The 17,125-nt window shown below is 37.1% G+C and overlaps 1 protein-coding gene across 1 annotated transcript in view; it reads left to right on the top strand.

Annotated features, from left to right (window-relative positions):
• The window catches only part of cadm1a (cell adhesion molecule 1a), a 356,532-nt gene that overhangs the window by 310,204 nt on the left and 29,203 nt on the right, over positions 1-17,125 (top strand). Inside the window, 1 exon segment of the mRNA XM_051093071.1 lies at positions 1,312-1,392. Coding sequence (XP_050949028.1) covers positions 1,312-1,392 — 81 coding nt within the window.

Below are 17,125 nucleotides of genomic sequence, written 5' to 3'. Positions count from 1 at the left end.
AAATACATTTCCATGCACTTCCACTTAAATAAATTTTAGTCCAAAATAATAATTTGTCTTTTTAAAATGTCACGTGAACACTTTAGTCCAATGTTCACCATTCAGATATTACGGTATATATTGTGTTGCGTATATTCGGACAGACAGGTGGAGACTGTATTATAACTGCACATGTATGTACTGTTAAGGACTAATAGTGTCCTTAACAAGTGTTTAGTGTGGTGTTAAAAGCCCTGTAGTGCATGACATGCAATACATAGCTGCCATTTTCTGAGTGATCCCGTGTATTAGCAGAGGAGATGGAGGCAGAGTTCCTCGCTGCCTCCGCTTCATCCTGCTGGATGTTTATCATTAGAGAGTGGAAGCGTTTCTGGGCTCCCACCGAGCTCTTTTGATGGAGCGCAGACAACAAAGTGGGGAGGGGGAGACAGCCGACCAATTTCCCCCACCACAGATGTTAACACAGTGGTATCTGTCTGGACGCGCTGGGCAAACAGTGGCGCGGGCCGTGTCACTTTTCACGCCTGTTATCTCTCCGAGAAACATCGCTCGCCCCCCCCTCTCGGCTCCCATGCCAGCACGCCCTCCTTTTCCATTCCTCATTTCATTAATGTTTGCCTGTTTGTCTCTCCATGAAAAATCCTGATCACCCCACGCACCGGACTGGCTAACACTCCCGCTGGGTTAACTGCCCGACATCAAACACGCTAAGCCTGTCACGACCGCCGCCACCGTCTCTGGGTTCTATCAACATTGCGTCCAGCACTCCACACTACAAATTGCTAAATCAGAAGCAACATTAGTAGATGGTAGGGAGGGAAAGCGGCTAATGAAGTGTGAAAATGCAAAAAACAAACAGGAGAATGTATGCCAGGACCCCTTCTGTGTGTCATCGCTATGGTCATTTGTTAGCATGGACGTTTTAAATGCATAACCATCTGCATTTTATGTTTTCCTTCATTTCTAATCACTCCCTCATGTCATCATTTCATTTTGGTAGGGTTTCTTTTAATTGTTGTTAAATGCTATTTTATTCTATTTCCCAGACACTAAATTAGATGTTTACACACACAAAAATATGTCCTCGCAGTACTTCTTCGCCAGAGACTAATGCTTCGTTTTGTATAGTAGTTATGCTTGATAATTCACCTACAGTTTATAGACTAATTTACCATCTGCTGAGTAAAAAAGCGACACATAGTACACAACACGAATCTGTCTCTCATTGTTGTTGATTTGATCATGTTTGGTTTCGTTTTTCCTGATTTTTTCCCCGTATGTCATGTTTTTTTGTTGTGTTTTCCCATCTAGATGCCCTTACCACAACCCCTAAACCCACAACCACCACCACCACCATCTCCGCCACAACCTCCCCTCCAGACATCATACAAGGTATGGTATGACCTCCATCCACCTGCTCAACCTGACTGTGTTTGTGTGCGCGTGTGGACGAGAGAGAGCGAGTGAGACGGATAGACCGCCAGCAGCTAGCCAGGCCTGATAAGATTCTCTCGCTGATTATGAGAGGACCGTGTCCCATATGAGACCGGGCCAGGGCTGGGCCGAGCTCGCTGCGCTGTCGGTGCCACATGTCAGTGCTGGCTCCCTTCACAATTCTCTCAAATTTTAGCCCGGTCCGCTCCTTTAGCGGTCTAATCTTATCAGGATCTGGCGCTGTATCCAGGCCTGTCTGGTGCGGGGATTACAGAACCCCCTTTATGTTTCCTGTGGGCTGACAATGACGGCAGAGTCTTTGTGGCCAAGAGGAACCGGGATCAAGCGTGTACATGTTTGGATTTCTCATTTACCGAGCCAACCGCAACCGACTGCGCAGGTGTAATGATACAAAAATCATGTTCTGTTTGTTTCATTATATCAAATCCCTGTCCGTGCTATTCATTTTGTAATACAATCTGGTATCCAATTGTGTATTATCACATTTGTTCTTTATCCAAAGCGACTTAAAGTGCTTTCAAGGTGTCTTTTATCAGTATGTGTGTTCTGTGGGACACCTTGGCGCCGTGCTACGCTAGATAAAACGTGGGACACATAGTCCTTCTTTCTCTAATAATCGCAAATTTCTCATCCAATGCAGGGTGCGGCCAACTGGATAGGTTGGAGGTGAATCCAAATATTAGGCTCCAGAGAGTTTATTTAAACCAGATATGTGACCCTGGACCACAAAATCAGTCATAAGTAGCACAGGTGTATTTGTGGCAATAGCCAACAATACATTGTATGGGTCAAAATTAGCGATTTTTCTTATGTGCCAAAAATCATTAGGGTATTAAGTAAAGATCATGTTCTATGAAGATATTTTGTAAATTTTCTACTGGAAATATATTAAAACTTAATTTTTGATTAGTAGTATGCATTGCTAAGAACTTAATTTGGACAACTTTAAAGGTGATTTTCTAAATATTTAGATTTTTTTTTGCACCCTCGGGTTCCAGATTTTCAGAGTTGTATCTCAGCCAAATATTGTCCTATCATAACAAACCATGGAAACAATGTAAATGTTATTTATTTGGCTTTCAGATGATGTATAATTCTCGATTTCAATAAATGTACCCTTATGACTGGTTTTGTGGTCCAGGGTCACATATATGTAAATAGTAGAAAAATGTTTCAAATTTTTAAAGGGGTCATCTGATGCAAAATTCACTTTTACATGTTTGAACATAAATGGCAGTGTGTACACACATCCACGCTATAATGATAAATATCCATCCAGTGTTTTTTTTTTTTTTTTTTTTTAATCTCTATAAATCATATCCCCTTTCTCAAATCAAGCCATTCTCATTTATGTCTTTACCAGATGAAATTGCCAGACTACCATATTAATGTTTTGAGAAATAATGCTTGAAGAAACATTTAATTCACAACGTGCCTGCCATATACTTAAGCGGCTATTCTATATCATAGCAGCCACAGCGTTTCAACTGAAATAAACGTTGTACTCTCAAGCGCTCACAGCTGGGTGTTCTAAACAGCAAGCCTGGCATTTTCAGCTGGCTGAAACGCTTTGGTGAACATGTAGCCTTAGACCCGCCCTGAGTGAGCTGTAAACAAACAGTCCGCCATTGTTTTGATGCTGCAGCGGGGTAGACCAGAATGGCTCCTAAGTGATTGAGGTGTTCTGTTGTTGGATGCAATAAAGATCATAGCAGTCGTCATTTACTCCCGACATCTGAAGATGCAGAGGATTACTTTAGTTTTTGAAGGGAATGTGCCCCCTATCTACCTTAATGTGTCTGTTCACGCAAAAATTAGTTATCTAGCATCCAGATTTACCTACAGAAGTGAGTATAATGTTTTTTATGAATCTTTCCTAATAATGTTCTAGTTAGCAAGTTTTGTGGCTAAATGCGGCTAATGTTTATAGTCATAGAGAAGTATTCTCACCCTATGGAAGCGAGGGGCGGGGTGAGCAGAGCTAATTAGCATTTAAAGGAACATGAACCGAAACGGCTTGCTCTGAACAAAGCTGTTTTTGACAAGGTAAAATGGCTGTTGTTTTACAGTACCATTAAGAAATTTTAACCAAAGTATGTTTTTTTCATTAAGACCCTAAAGAATCATATCAACTTGTGGAAAATGGGCATCCGATGACCCCTTTAAAGAAGGGCACAAATGCGGAGCAATATGCATTGAGTTGTTGTGTGAGCTGACTTTGTAGAAGGGTTATTTACATTAGAAAAGTCCAGGTGTGTTTGTTTTCTTGGCAAATGAGCCTAATAATAAATCAGTTTTGTGTACGTTCTTTTTGCTAAAACATGTTAATTTTAATTTTGAAATGGAAATTCCAAATGAAATGGAAATTCTGTCATTAATTACTCACCCTCATGTCATTCCAAACCTGTAAGACCTTCATTCATCTTTGGAACACAAATTAAGGTATTTTTGATGAAATCCGAGCGCTTTTTGACCCTGCATAGTAAGAAATGCAACTGACACATTCAAGGTCCAGAAATTGCCTAAAGGACATTGTTAAAATAATCCATGTGACATCAGTGCTTCAACCGTAATGTTACAAAGGTCTTACGGGTTTGGAACGACATGAGGATGAGTGATTAATGACAGAATTTTAATTTTTGGGCGAACTATCCCTTTAACATATACTAATACTCAAAGGTTTGGGGTTGGTAAATATTTTTTTAAAAGAAGTTTTGAAGGTTAGTGTACCGTGCAGATGCCTACATGGTAATATACACGATTTTGTTTACGTGCCGTGATGCAGTGCCCACCATTAACCCTTAGCAACCATTAAAATAATTGGACAACACCTGTAGGACTCGTGCTGCATTTACAAGCATCTAAATAGCTTCTGCGTTGATTAAAAAAAGACAGATGCGTGACTGGGGGACAAATCTTTGCACATGGCCAGGGCACAGACCACACCGGGCATATGGCCACGGCATAGTTGCTACAATTAACTTCAGCCCTTTTTGCACCGGATTTGTTTGAACCTTGCTTATTTTATAATTGAGTAAACTCTGATTGTGGAAGCGTCTCTGTTGCCGAACGATACGAATGCCCCTGCGATACTGACCAGCGCAAGCTCATTAGCTACTCTAATCCACTCTACTCAACATAAAAAGCACACAAAAGCTAATACGGCCCCAGATGATGGAAAGCTAAATCAATGTTGCTGCTGGTTTCAATCTCTAAAAGAGACCCTGATGTAATTTGCTGCCTGTAATGATTGTGATATTGAAGCAACCGATTGAGATCGTTTCACTCTCTGTTTTTCTGCTTCCTCAAGGCAATTCTTTATATTACAGTGAAAACCGTGCAGATTGCTAGAGATGCGGCTCCACGAGTACACAACAAAACGCGGAGCCGCATCTCTAGCGGGAGCGGCCGTCGGTTCCACGAGCAATCAAAATCTTGGACTGACTTGTGCGGATGATTTGAGGGAATCTATAAAGGGCTGAGAAATGAATCGGCCGTGATTAGGCTACACGATTGTGTTTAATGAAAGGAGCGATGACGCATACTAATGAGACACACCCTCTTTCTTCATTAACGAGGTGAATGAATCTCGTTAACACCGCTGCCTGCTGCACACATCAAAATCCTCCAGAGGTCCAACCCGCAGGCATCGCTGTGGATAAACGGCCTTGATAGGGAAAATATTATTCAATTACGGACATATTGCGTTGTTTGTGCGAAGCGATTCCAGCAAAGCCCGAGCTCTGGATACGCCTTCCACACGCCGGGCCACGCAGACCTATAGCTCTGCTATATCAGGCAGCGTTTTTATCGCTTTCCCCTTAAAGCGCATCCTATTATGCCCATGTACTTCAATAGGAAGAGTGGGTCCTAAGCAGCCACACTGCTCCCTCCTTCTGCTGATTTCATTTATCCTTTGGCTGAATGTGTATAGTTCAGGAACACCACATGAATTTATCAGTCCGCAGAGGTGGAGGCCACTTAGAAATTTAATACATTTTTGATAAACTGGCTATAAGAGAAATGGAATGGGCTATACTGCACTTTTAAAAAATCTATTAAAGCCCTAACGCAAGGCTAAAGTGCTCCACAGCTTCAGGAGGTGACATTTAGAGATGACTAAATTGCCATTTACACTGAAAAATAAATGGCTAAATGGAGGGGCCTTGCTTGCCACCATACGCAATGGGGACAGATGTCATTAATTTCTATTTGTATTGCCTTTTTTCTCCGCTAAACACAGCTCAGAAATGGATGTTTATCGATATTTCTGAGAGCTTTTTTTCCCCACAAAGCTTTTGCAAATTTGATCAAAGATGAGGCATTTCTTCCTCTGCCTCTTTCTCTCTGGCTGACAACACAATCTGTCCTCCATCTCTCTTTCGTTTCTCCCTTCCCGTCATTTGCTCCATCTCTTTCTGTCCATTTATCTATCTGTGACTTTGAGCCACAGTGAAAAGGCAAGACTGAATGAAGACTCTGAAGGTGTTGTTTAGTCCTCTCATGTCCCCATTTTCCCCAGACTATTGTGTTTATTTTTGTAGCCAAGCCCATTTTTTTTTTTATATTACTTCCCAAAATCTGTAATTCTGAGCTCTGTACGAACGGGATCCTCCATTTTACAGCTCTCATGCTCACTTTTTCTTTAATAATCTATCTCTTCCTCTTTTTTTTTTGTTTTAGTTTGAGCACAAAAATGGACAATTTCACTTTATTTTACATTGTCCATGTTTTATTAAGTGCTGCTTTAGATAAAAGATATATTTTGATCCATAGATTTGGCTCAATGTAAGTTTTTCTCCCATCTTATTGTATTTTATTTTAACCCCTAACCCCAAGTTTAATGCATTGTTGTGAGCAAATGTGTGAGGTATAGTATTAGTGATAACTGCCTCAGCAAACACTACTAAAGAAAACATTTGATTACGTAGATTTCCAAAGCAAGTAACTCGACCACTGTAAAATAATGTGTTTACCTAGTATTCCTACGTACAATTATAAAGCAAATGCAATGTTTTGGATAAATGGACACGGCAACAGGCACACCAAAACAATGGTTACCTCATTAATGACATGTTTGGCCTCGTTAATAAAACGGCGGTGAATAAGATTTTTCTTTTTTGTAATTGATGAAAGTGCATAAATGAAGTCGGCATCCGATTCATTTTAGCAAGTAAAAAACAAGGGAGGGGAGAGGGAGGAGAAAAAAGTGCTTTTGTCAGGGCTTAAATTGCATAAACACCATCTGGTAAACTGATTTTGGAATTGAACAAATGAATTGCCCAGCAAAAGCACTTGCGCGTAAGATAGAAGTCCATTTCTCTCCCTGTCTGATTCCTGCAGCAGAATACAAGCCAGACAAAGAGAGATGGCTCGCTGGCAGAGAAAAGGCTAATTCACTAAAGGTCAATTGCATTACCACAGGGAAAACAACCACTGCAGTGCTTTGATACACAACCCAGGGAGACCATCCTCTAGAATTTATTGCACTTAGCGTCATGCAAACACAGAAATGCTCCCAATAAGTCTTTTTTATGTAGAGGTATATTGTTATGGGAGCTATGATTACATTCTATGATGGCTAACTGGAAATAGGCTGCTAGAACTGCGGAGAACATTCAGCCGGCTGAGCTTGGACCTGCCTGACATCACAGCCTGCCTGAATACAAACAGATAAATAATACACCCTTAATGAAAAAATAAACCTTATCCGTTTGCTCATTATTGCCCCAGTCAGTCATATACTTAAACAGATGCCTAATGTATTTAGCGGCAAATTATACAATTATACCTAGAACACATTCCTTCTTCATTTGGTTAAATGGGATATATAAATGTAAATATGCAGAGCATTCAGTGTGCTGAGAAATCATGAGAGCTGTCACTGAACAGTTATTGCCAATGAAAAGCAGACGACAAAGTAAACTGAAAGGATATATTCATCAACATGAGGACATTGATCTAAACCTCACCATTTAGTCTCTCTTACTTTTAAGTTTTTACTGAAAATTTCCCTTTCGGCCAAAATCCAAACATTTTTGGTGGCTGAAATTTCAGAGCTTCTCTAGTTTTTAGAGATTGATCATATGTCGTCAGGTAGTTAAAGGGTAAAGTTTTTTACCTAAAAATAAAAAATGACAAAGATTCATACATATTTGTTCATCTATAATTAAATAAAATATGTAATATGTATAAATAATTGTATCATTTTAATTATTGTATATAACCATTGTTTATAATATAATGTGGATGGAAAAACATTCGGGGTCGACCAATAAGTGTTTTTGAGGGCTGATGCTGTTACCGATTATTACAGATCAACCGATATTTTAAACCAATACATTTGTCTGGTGTTAAAATGAAAATTATTGTCAAATTAAGAATAACAAGGGCTCTGACAAAAACTAAAAGCTTTTAATTTATTTTTTTTGGCAAATACCAATAACCAAAAAAATTCTTAATAGCGGTGCCGATAATCGGTTAACCCCTAATAGACATAAATAGATAGATAGATATTATACATAAATAAATATTTATAATTTTTATAATTTTATAATTGTTATTATTTAAAATTTAATATAGATGGATTAATTTAAAAATAGATGGATAAATATTATATATAAATAAATATTTATAATTTTTAGAATTTATAATTTACATTTGTCTGGTGTTAAAATGAAAATTAATGTCAGATTAAGAATAACAAGGGCTCTAAAAAACTAAAAGCTTTTAAATTGTTTTTTTGTTTTGTTTTGTTTTTGTTTTTTTTACCAATAACCAAAAAAATTCTTAATAGCGGTGCCGATAATCGGCCAGACATAATTAGATGGATAGATATTATATATAAGTAAATATTTATAATTATATACATATATTATTTTAAAATGCTGGTTGTTCTGTAATTTAGTGTACTGCGAGGTTGAAAAAAAAATCTTAATATCGGTGCCGATCATCAGCCAGGCCGATAAACGGTTAACCCCTAATAAACAGAAAAAGATGTATAAATATTACATATAAATAAATGTTTATAGTTGTATGCATCTGTAATTTTTTTTAAAATGCTGGCTGTTCTGTAATTTAATTTACAGCGAGGTTACAAAAATTCTTAATATTGGTGCCGATAATTTATTAACCCGTAATAGACATAAATAGATGGATAGATATTATACATAAATAAATATTTATAGTTATATACATATATAATTTTAAATTGCTGGTTGTTCTGTAATTTAGTGTACTGCGAGGTTAAAAAATTCTTAATATCGGTGCCGATAATCAGTCAGGCTAATCACCCTAATATACATAAATAGATGGCTAGATATTATATATATAAATAAATAAATATTTATAGTTATATACATACGTTATTTTAAAATGCTGCTTGTTTTGTAACTGTGTGTACTGCAAAGTTAGAACTGTTTTGCTTTTTTATTTAATTTGAATGGTATTTTCAAATTTATTTTGCATTTCAGTCCAGTTTAATATAATTAGTTTAATAGTTGACTATTTTCAGAAAAAAACCTTTTCTTTGTCCTTAAAGGCTTTTTACATCAGCTTTTTTTGCACAATAGATTCATCACAATATGTAACTCTAGTATTTTTTTTTTTCTTTTTTTTTTCACATTTTGAATGAAGAGCTGCATGCTGCTGAGATTCAGCAGTTGTGTCCTTCCCCTGGGCACCGGGCGCATGTTTCGCTGTCGTCTCCTGTGCCACACAAAGCTGTCGCAATTAGCCACGACGCTGTGCGCCTATTGTCATCTCTGCTGATATCAGCTGCTGATGTAAGCAAGGACACCGCCTCAGGTGACCCACACTGAAACAAAAGGCCATGCACGAGGGGGAAGGCCGTTGCTCATCAGCAGACTTATTGACGGACTTCTGCCTGAACCAGTAATGGGCTTAGCAGGCTTCCAGAGGCCCTCTGATGATTGAGAGTTGGAGGACAGCTTGAAGATTGTAATGCTCATTTTGGATCAGATCCCCCATATATTTTTTTCCCGTCCCTGGATAGTAGTAAATAACCAGGACAGCTCCCTTACGTCCCTCCTGCTTTCTCCGTGTGTCTCCTCCCTTCACGGTGAGAACATGCTCCAGACCATCTGCCTGATGGGAGTCGCAGCATGCAAGGAGTGATGGAAACCCTCCATTTCCCTCTTAATGTCAAATAATAACCTGGAGATATTATTGCTCATTTTGATTGTGTTTTATTCGTAGGCTCATGCTTCATCTCGGGACTCTCTCCTTGAACTGTTCGCCCCGAGTACTAAGTGCCCACTTTTAGAGGTGCTTGACAAGTCATGTTTGATAATGTTTCAAACGTCTCCGCCCAACGGCGCAGTGGCTCGAGACTTATACAAAGGCTTGCTGTGCAGCAGTAAGTGTGGTGTTATTCAAGTCGTTCATTTTTCTGATGGTGGAAGCCCTTTTGAAGGACCTAATGTCAGCGGTATGCTGAGAAGTTTCTTTGGTGATTATGTTAAAGGTCTTGCTGTGCTTTTGTGCCAGATAAATGCCTTTAATGATGGAGAGATTTTTTTATTTTGAGGACTAAAGAGCCGTCTAACACTAACACAGTGTGTTGATATAGGTCTGCTGATCGCCTTAATGTTCTTTACGTACAGGCCTAACAGCAGGGATTACAAGTAAAGCGTGCTCTCTGTTCTCTGTAGTTCTTGGCTACATGAACTTGGCATGGCTAAAGCCTGAGAGACTTTAAATAAATTCTTCAAAATACATTCAGCAAAATTCAGAATTCCATTATGGCCTCTTCTTTGAATTCATGAATTTAAACACTAATTTAGGCCCCTATGATTTCCGCAATGCGATAAACGTGGACAGAATCGCGGTATCTGGCCATAAAAATGGAATTTACTGTATAACTTCATGGAATTTGGATGAATAAATCAAAAGTAGGCCGGTACAGTTAAATGAAAATGTGTTATGGACTAGTGTCTGTGACTATTAAGCTGCAAAAATACTATTTAAATATGCAAAAATACTATTCATCTACTATACACATACTCATACTCATAAACATGATCTCTAGAACTGCTCTGAGAGTCACAGAATATATATACAAGCAGAAACTTAAAATTCTTCACAGTAACCTGCCAAAAAAAAGTTTGGTTTAACTTGAAAAAATTGTGACAGAAATATATTGCTAATGTAATGATAGCACTACTACTAATAATAATATAAAAACATTATTTTAAAGGAATTTTTACCAGAAAAAAATGTATATACTTATTTATTTATTTACCAGAAAAATGTAAACACTGCGCAGTATTTCTGGAAAAAAAAAGCAATTTTTAAAAAATAAAATCAATTAATTAGACATGTTTAATGAAACCATTAAAATGATATCCAGAAAATTATGGAAAACACAGAATTTGGTAAAAATAAAACTGAATATGAGAAAAAAAAAACGTATTTTATGGGGCTTTAAAAATGTATTTTTATTAAACTTTTAATAAATTGTTGTTAAATTGTGTAAGTTTTATTTTAATTAGACATGCTTATTTAATGTAACCATTAAAACAGAAAATGAAAAAAAATGGAATCCAGAAAAATTAATAAAACTGAAAAAACTGAATTTATAAAAAATGGATTTCATATGGCCCTACTAATGTTATCAATTAGGAAATTCTGACTTTTGACTGACATAAGATACAGTAAATGAAAAAATAAATGTATGATGATGATGATGATTATAAAAAAAACAGTGGAGGTTCTGTAAGTAGAGTGCTGTTTAATAATTTAGTATTTCAAATCATTTTTATCTCAATATTATTTTGTATTTTATGTTAGAAGTAAAGTTATATTTTGTGTTCTTGTCAATAGATTTACCAATTTTATCATCACCGATGGTTTTATAATTTTATGTTTATAATATAATTTTACATTTAAAAATGCAAAGTGATAATATCTGAATACAGATTTTATCATCTCTTTTAAATTAGGTGTTCTCTTTTCATTTGACTGATATAATGAGATAATAATTGAGTTACTAATAATAATAATTACTGCTATCATTATTAATAACAATTTTTAAGTGGTGGTAAATATTAATAAGGGTATTGGTGATTCTATTTCATTTTATTTCATTTCACATTTTAGTTTAGTTGGCGGTAATTTCAACAGTTGTTTTGATTTTACAGTTATTAGAAAAATCAAAATGATAATATCCTATAGTATACTCATTTTATTACTCATAATCACTTTAAAATGAGTCTTTTTATCTTTTGAGAAGTATTTCCTTTGAATCCGATTTGCAGTCTCCTCAGATTTTAATTGAAAACAGCAGATAAAGATGCTTTGTAATGACAGGTCATTCCAGCCTCCTTAAGAATAACATTCAGTAAATGTTTATCACACCATGAGCACATTTCACCTAAAATAATAGAATTTTTCACTTCATGGGACATTGTGTAAATCTAGTCTGAGGTAGCAACAGAAACCAAGGAGGGTGGAGCTTAGCGACGGGTCAGTTCTGGTTCACAACCCACACCTGTGATAGTATAGATCTCATATTGTAACCCAAAGGTCCCAGGTTCAAACACTGGAAAGGGCAAACTATAAAGGCCAGGTTACTTCAGGGCACCTACCCCCGTCAGAAGTGCACTGCAAGTCGCACTGGATAAAAATAGCTTTCTAAATGGCAAGTAAAAACTGAAATGTTAATCCAGCACTCATACAGTAATTCATTCCTGTGTTTTACTGCTCGGTGACAGACTCATGTATTAATCCAAGAGGCTCTCCAAACAAAAGCAACCTGCGCTCTTGATCTCCATCTTGTGATCCTCAATCATCTACCTTTGCTTAGGAATTGCTTGGTATTCTATGCACCATCTGCACGGCTTCTTTCCGTCAATCTGATAAATATTGAGGAATACTCTACTGAACCTGAATCATCAAAGCCAACAACTGGATTAGGACTAGATCCCATCTAATCGAGCCGAGAAACGCCAAGTTATGCTTTGAGGGCAAAGTTTGTGTTGCCCTAACAGTGATTGACATCTCTAATGTTTCTTCCCATAACGAGCAACTTTGCATCACGGCTCTCCTGGTGTGTTTGAAGTGCTCTCTGCCCTAAGGTAATGCACCAGGATAAGGGTTCACATTCCTTATGTTAGGCATTCGCTTCCATATTTCATTCGAGGCATTTCATCAGCTCAAAGCAGAAAGGCAGTCTGCATTCTTCTGTTATATCAGAGGAATCACCTGGAGCGGTAATGCAGGTTTGCGCTGAGACATTTCAAAAAGTCAGAGGCCTTCTGGTACAGTTTAATGACTAATTATATACAATAGTTGCATTCAGCTGGCATTCATGCACAATTTTAACATCATATTCGTATGTTATATATAACAGGCCTAAAAGTCAGTCTATGTGATTTGGACTCAATAGCTGGGTTCGTAAGAAAGGCAAGCATATGAAAAGGTAATTTTATGTAGTTATTATTTATTGAGAGTCCTGTGGTCCCGCTGTATTGATCGAGGGTGCAGCAGTGATTGTCAGCACCATTTGAAAATGATTTACATTTACAAAGCAGCACACACCAGTGATTCAAGCATGACCAGTTGCAGAGAGCTGAAATCAGATCCCACCACAAAATCATATTCCCCTTCCTCAATGCCAAAAAGCGATCTTGTAATAGAGCTTCATTACCAGTTAAACTAACAGGCTAAGCTGTAAACGACAAACAAGTGAAATTTCGAATATGACCAATTTTAGCTTTTGTAAATAATGTGATGTGTTTTATAAAAGGGATAGTTCACCAAAAATATGTTTTTTGTCATTTCTCAGTTATTAATTAGAAATGGTATATATATTTTAATATAATAAAACAGTGTAATTAAATATGGTAATTAAATAAGGAAAATAATGTTTTCCTTTGTAACATGAAAGATTATATTTTTATAGATTACTCGTTTTACTTTATTATTATTTTTTATGTATGTATGTATGTTTGTCAGTGGTGTGCGGTGGTTCTGAAATGAGGAAATTATTTTATTTTTTTTTTTTATCAAATGTAAATTCATGTTCTAGTCACATTTTCCTAATTAAACATTACTTGCACCATCAGACAAAAAAAGACAAAATAATCAATTTTATTTTTTTACATCAACCATGTAGTCAACGTTCTGTTTATAAAAGCCAAGAATGAATGTCATCAAGTTAGTGTTTTTAAACATTTTACATTTATTCCAAAATAATAACTCAACCAGTAACAATTTAAACAGTATATTTTATTTGTGGTTTTATGTTCAGCTGTTCTTTGCAACATTTAACTCATCAGTCATCAAAGCTCAGTAAATTTAAGTTACAAACTCTCAGATTGTTTTCATGCAATTTTAAGTCTTATTTTGCCATAACAAAGTGGTTATATGTAAACGTGAGAGTTAGTCTTCCCATTAACAGCATTATATTCTTACTATAGGGAGATGAGAGGGTCTGTATTATTTACTATTGGAGAAAGCGTAATGGCTAACTTGGATTAGTTGTTCCTTAATAACCAACCACATTACAGCCTTGACGTCATTAAATTTCAGTCAAAGTTGTGGGACACTTAATCAAAGCCACTAGATGGCAAGCCTGCAACCATTAGCCAAAAAAGCGTAATGGCTAAATGTTTTTTTTTTTAATGGATGTCAATGTAGGAGAGACTTTAATACACAGCTTTTTTATCATTTAATGAATCGACAGCCTATCTGCTAATCTTCAACATGTTTTACACTAAACAGTACTTTTGGATTGAATTATTTTTTTGAGTTTACCACGAAAAAAATGCTGTTTTATAAGAGAAGTCACTGACTTTTTGCGACAGGTGGAATTCAGCTAATGGCACTTCTTATTCATTCCTATGTCATCCGTAAATGGCGATTAAGTGTCACACAACTTTGACTGAAATTTAATGACGTCAAGGCTGTAATGTGATTGGTTATTAAGGGACACATGATTCAAGTTAGCCATTACACTTTCTCCAGCAGTAAGTAATACAGACCCTTTCATCTCCCTATAGTAAGAAAATCTCTGACCGCTTAGTTGCCGTTTACAGATACCATAGGAATAAATGAGAAATGCTGTAAGATGAATCCCACCTGTTGCAAAAAGTCAGTGACTTCTCTTATAAAACGGCATTTTTTTTCTTTTCTTTTTTTGTGGTAAACTCTAAAAATAGTTAAATCCAAAAGTATCGTTTAGTGTTAAACATGTTGAAGATTAGCAGATAGGCTGTCAATTCATTTAAATAAGCTGTTTTCTCTAAAAAGCTGTTTATTCAGTGTAGTAAAGCCTTTCCTCCATTGACATCAATTAAAAAAAAATGGCCTCTAGTCTCCTTTCCCACGTACTGCCAGACCGGAAGCATTAGCTTTAGCCGTTACGTTTTTCAGGCTAATGGTTGCAGGCTTGCCTTTTATTGCTGATACGTAAACGCAGAACATGCACCAGCACAAGAGGTGGGATTTATCACATTAACCAATCACAGCCAAACATAACCAGTCATATCCGATCATATCGCAATGGAGGCGTTGCCTCCTTTCATGTGACTTCCCTGTAGACAAACTATGTGTTTGTAAACATTCAGGATGCGTGCACATCATGGTTGCAGAAAACCCAGGAAAGATAGCCTTTACGGCTAGAGAATTACACGGATATGGTACAAAATAGTTCGATTTAAAAAGATTCTAGATTGTATTGATTAGATGTTATTTTCAAAATGTTCTCCGCATATTACAAGAGCTTGTCACCCAGCGATAAGCACTATTATTCAACGAAATTTACATTAGATAATGGGAAATTCTTACAGATCCGAAACAGGGATGATGGGGGTTTTTTTGTGGGCCTATCTGGTGGCAGAAAATGGTTTTCAAGTAGTGGTGTATGGAGCAATGGAATAAAAGAATAAAAATGGTAAATTTGATTTTATATCTCTTTTCCCACACTTCTGTTTTTTTTTCCCCCTCAGAACTGACAAACTCACTATTTTTGAGTTAAATTGAATTATAAAGTCTAAATTAGGAGATATAAACTTGTATTTGCAAGAAGAAAAAGTCAGAATTGTGAGATAAAATAAATGTTAAGTAAAAATGTTAATAGTAATAATATTTCATGCTGTAATTTTAGGGATAACACAATATATCCCCTATAAACAGCATATGTGAATATTATGTAGACCTATTGTTTAAATCCAATTTATACTTTAAAAGTACAGTAATCATAGCAGTCCATAAATGTCCATTTTAACATCTGCATTTAGCTTCAAATGCCGTCTTTGAATTATATAAAAATTATTTGCATTCCGATTTTGAAATCAAAAGGCACAAAAATATTTTTTTTCTGATATTCCATGGATTTTACTCCATTACCTCCACTTGTTACTAGTGTTTTTCTGCAACCACTATGTGCGCAGCTGCAAATGACGTAACTGTGACGTCTCCTCCAAATTGGTCTATTCAGTTACCCTCCACCAAACAGCATGCTTTAGGATGTCTATTAAAACTCAGTGGGCTCAGGGGAGGCGAGAGAGACACGGACCTTCTCTGTAACTCTACCTGCTGTGCTGGTGTCGCAGTTGGACAACGTTGATTTATACACTCTTTAATGTTATATTGTGTAGTACTAGCTTTGTTTAATTTTTATTCCACAAATTTTTTTCTCATACAATATTCTGAGACACAGCACCTCCCTTGCCTCCTCAGAGGAAATGCCACGGTGTGTATGTATTTGTTTGGTTGATTATTTGGTCCATACATTGAACACTAAAATTATTACCGTTATTATGCTTATTATTACCATTTCTAATTAGGCACTGAATAGAGTATAAATCTCAGTCTTAGCTATTGAAATGGCTTTGTTGAGGAAGGTGGATTGGAATCTGTGGGGTTCTTTGTACCAAAGTATTTTTGACACCCCTAGTCTTAGCTGTGTGTGATGATGCCCTGTTTGTTTTGATGTGCAAAGCATTTGATTTTGTCCTCTTGTCATTCTCTTGTGAGCTTGTTTCAAAGTGTTGGGCATTGTTGTAATTGTGTGTAAATGCTTGCTTATCAGTTCCATTTGTTTTTTCCCCCATTTCTCCTTTTTATGCATGCTGTTCCTCCTGTTTCCCTCCTCCTTCTTCCACACCGCACCTCCTCTCCTCGTGTGCTCAGACGCTGCGCCCAGCACTGAAGCCGCAGCTCACGGTTGGTACCTCTCCCTCCTTCTTCTGCCAGCACAGCATGGCATTCTCTGCATGCCAGCTGAGTACAGTACGGCACGTAACGGCGACATGCACGGGATGCGGGAATGAAACGAATGTGGATTTGCTGTATATGTGTCTGTCTGTCTGTCTGTCCGTCCGTCCGTTCCTATGTCACACATCCTTTATTCCGTTCGCCCACGAAGACCCACCTGGGAGTTTTAATCAGAGCGTTGGGCTGTAATTCCAGGCCACGTCTCACATCCACCCCTCCTGCATGAGCCTTTCTCGAGTCCTTGTTGGCATTTTTGACTTCTCACCTTTCCGAGTCCTCGCACAGCTCCCGACAGACACTCGTAATCCACCCGCAATCATTTTTCATGAATTTAAATGACGTCCAAATGGCTGTTTTTGATTTCTGAGAAATGAACGGAGAGCCTTTTCTCTACATGACGCAGATGGCATTGTACTCCACCTTGGTGCGC

Source organism: Labeo rohita, chromosome 21, assembly GCF_022985175.1.
Source record: "Labeo rohita strain BAU-BD-2019 chromosome 21, IGBB_LRoh.1.0, whole genome shotgun sequence".
In the NCBI taxonomy this organism is placed as follows: Eukaryota; Metazoa; Chordata; class Actinopteri; order Cypriniformes; family Cyprinidae; genus Labeo; species Labeo rohita.
The sequence above is the reverse complement of the archived record's forward strand: the minus strand, read 5'-3'. Positions and strand labels throughout refer to the sequence as shown.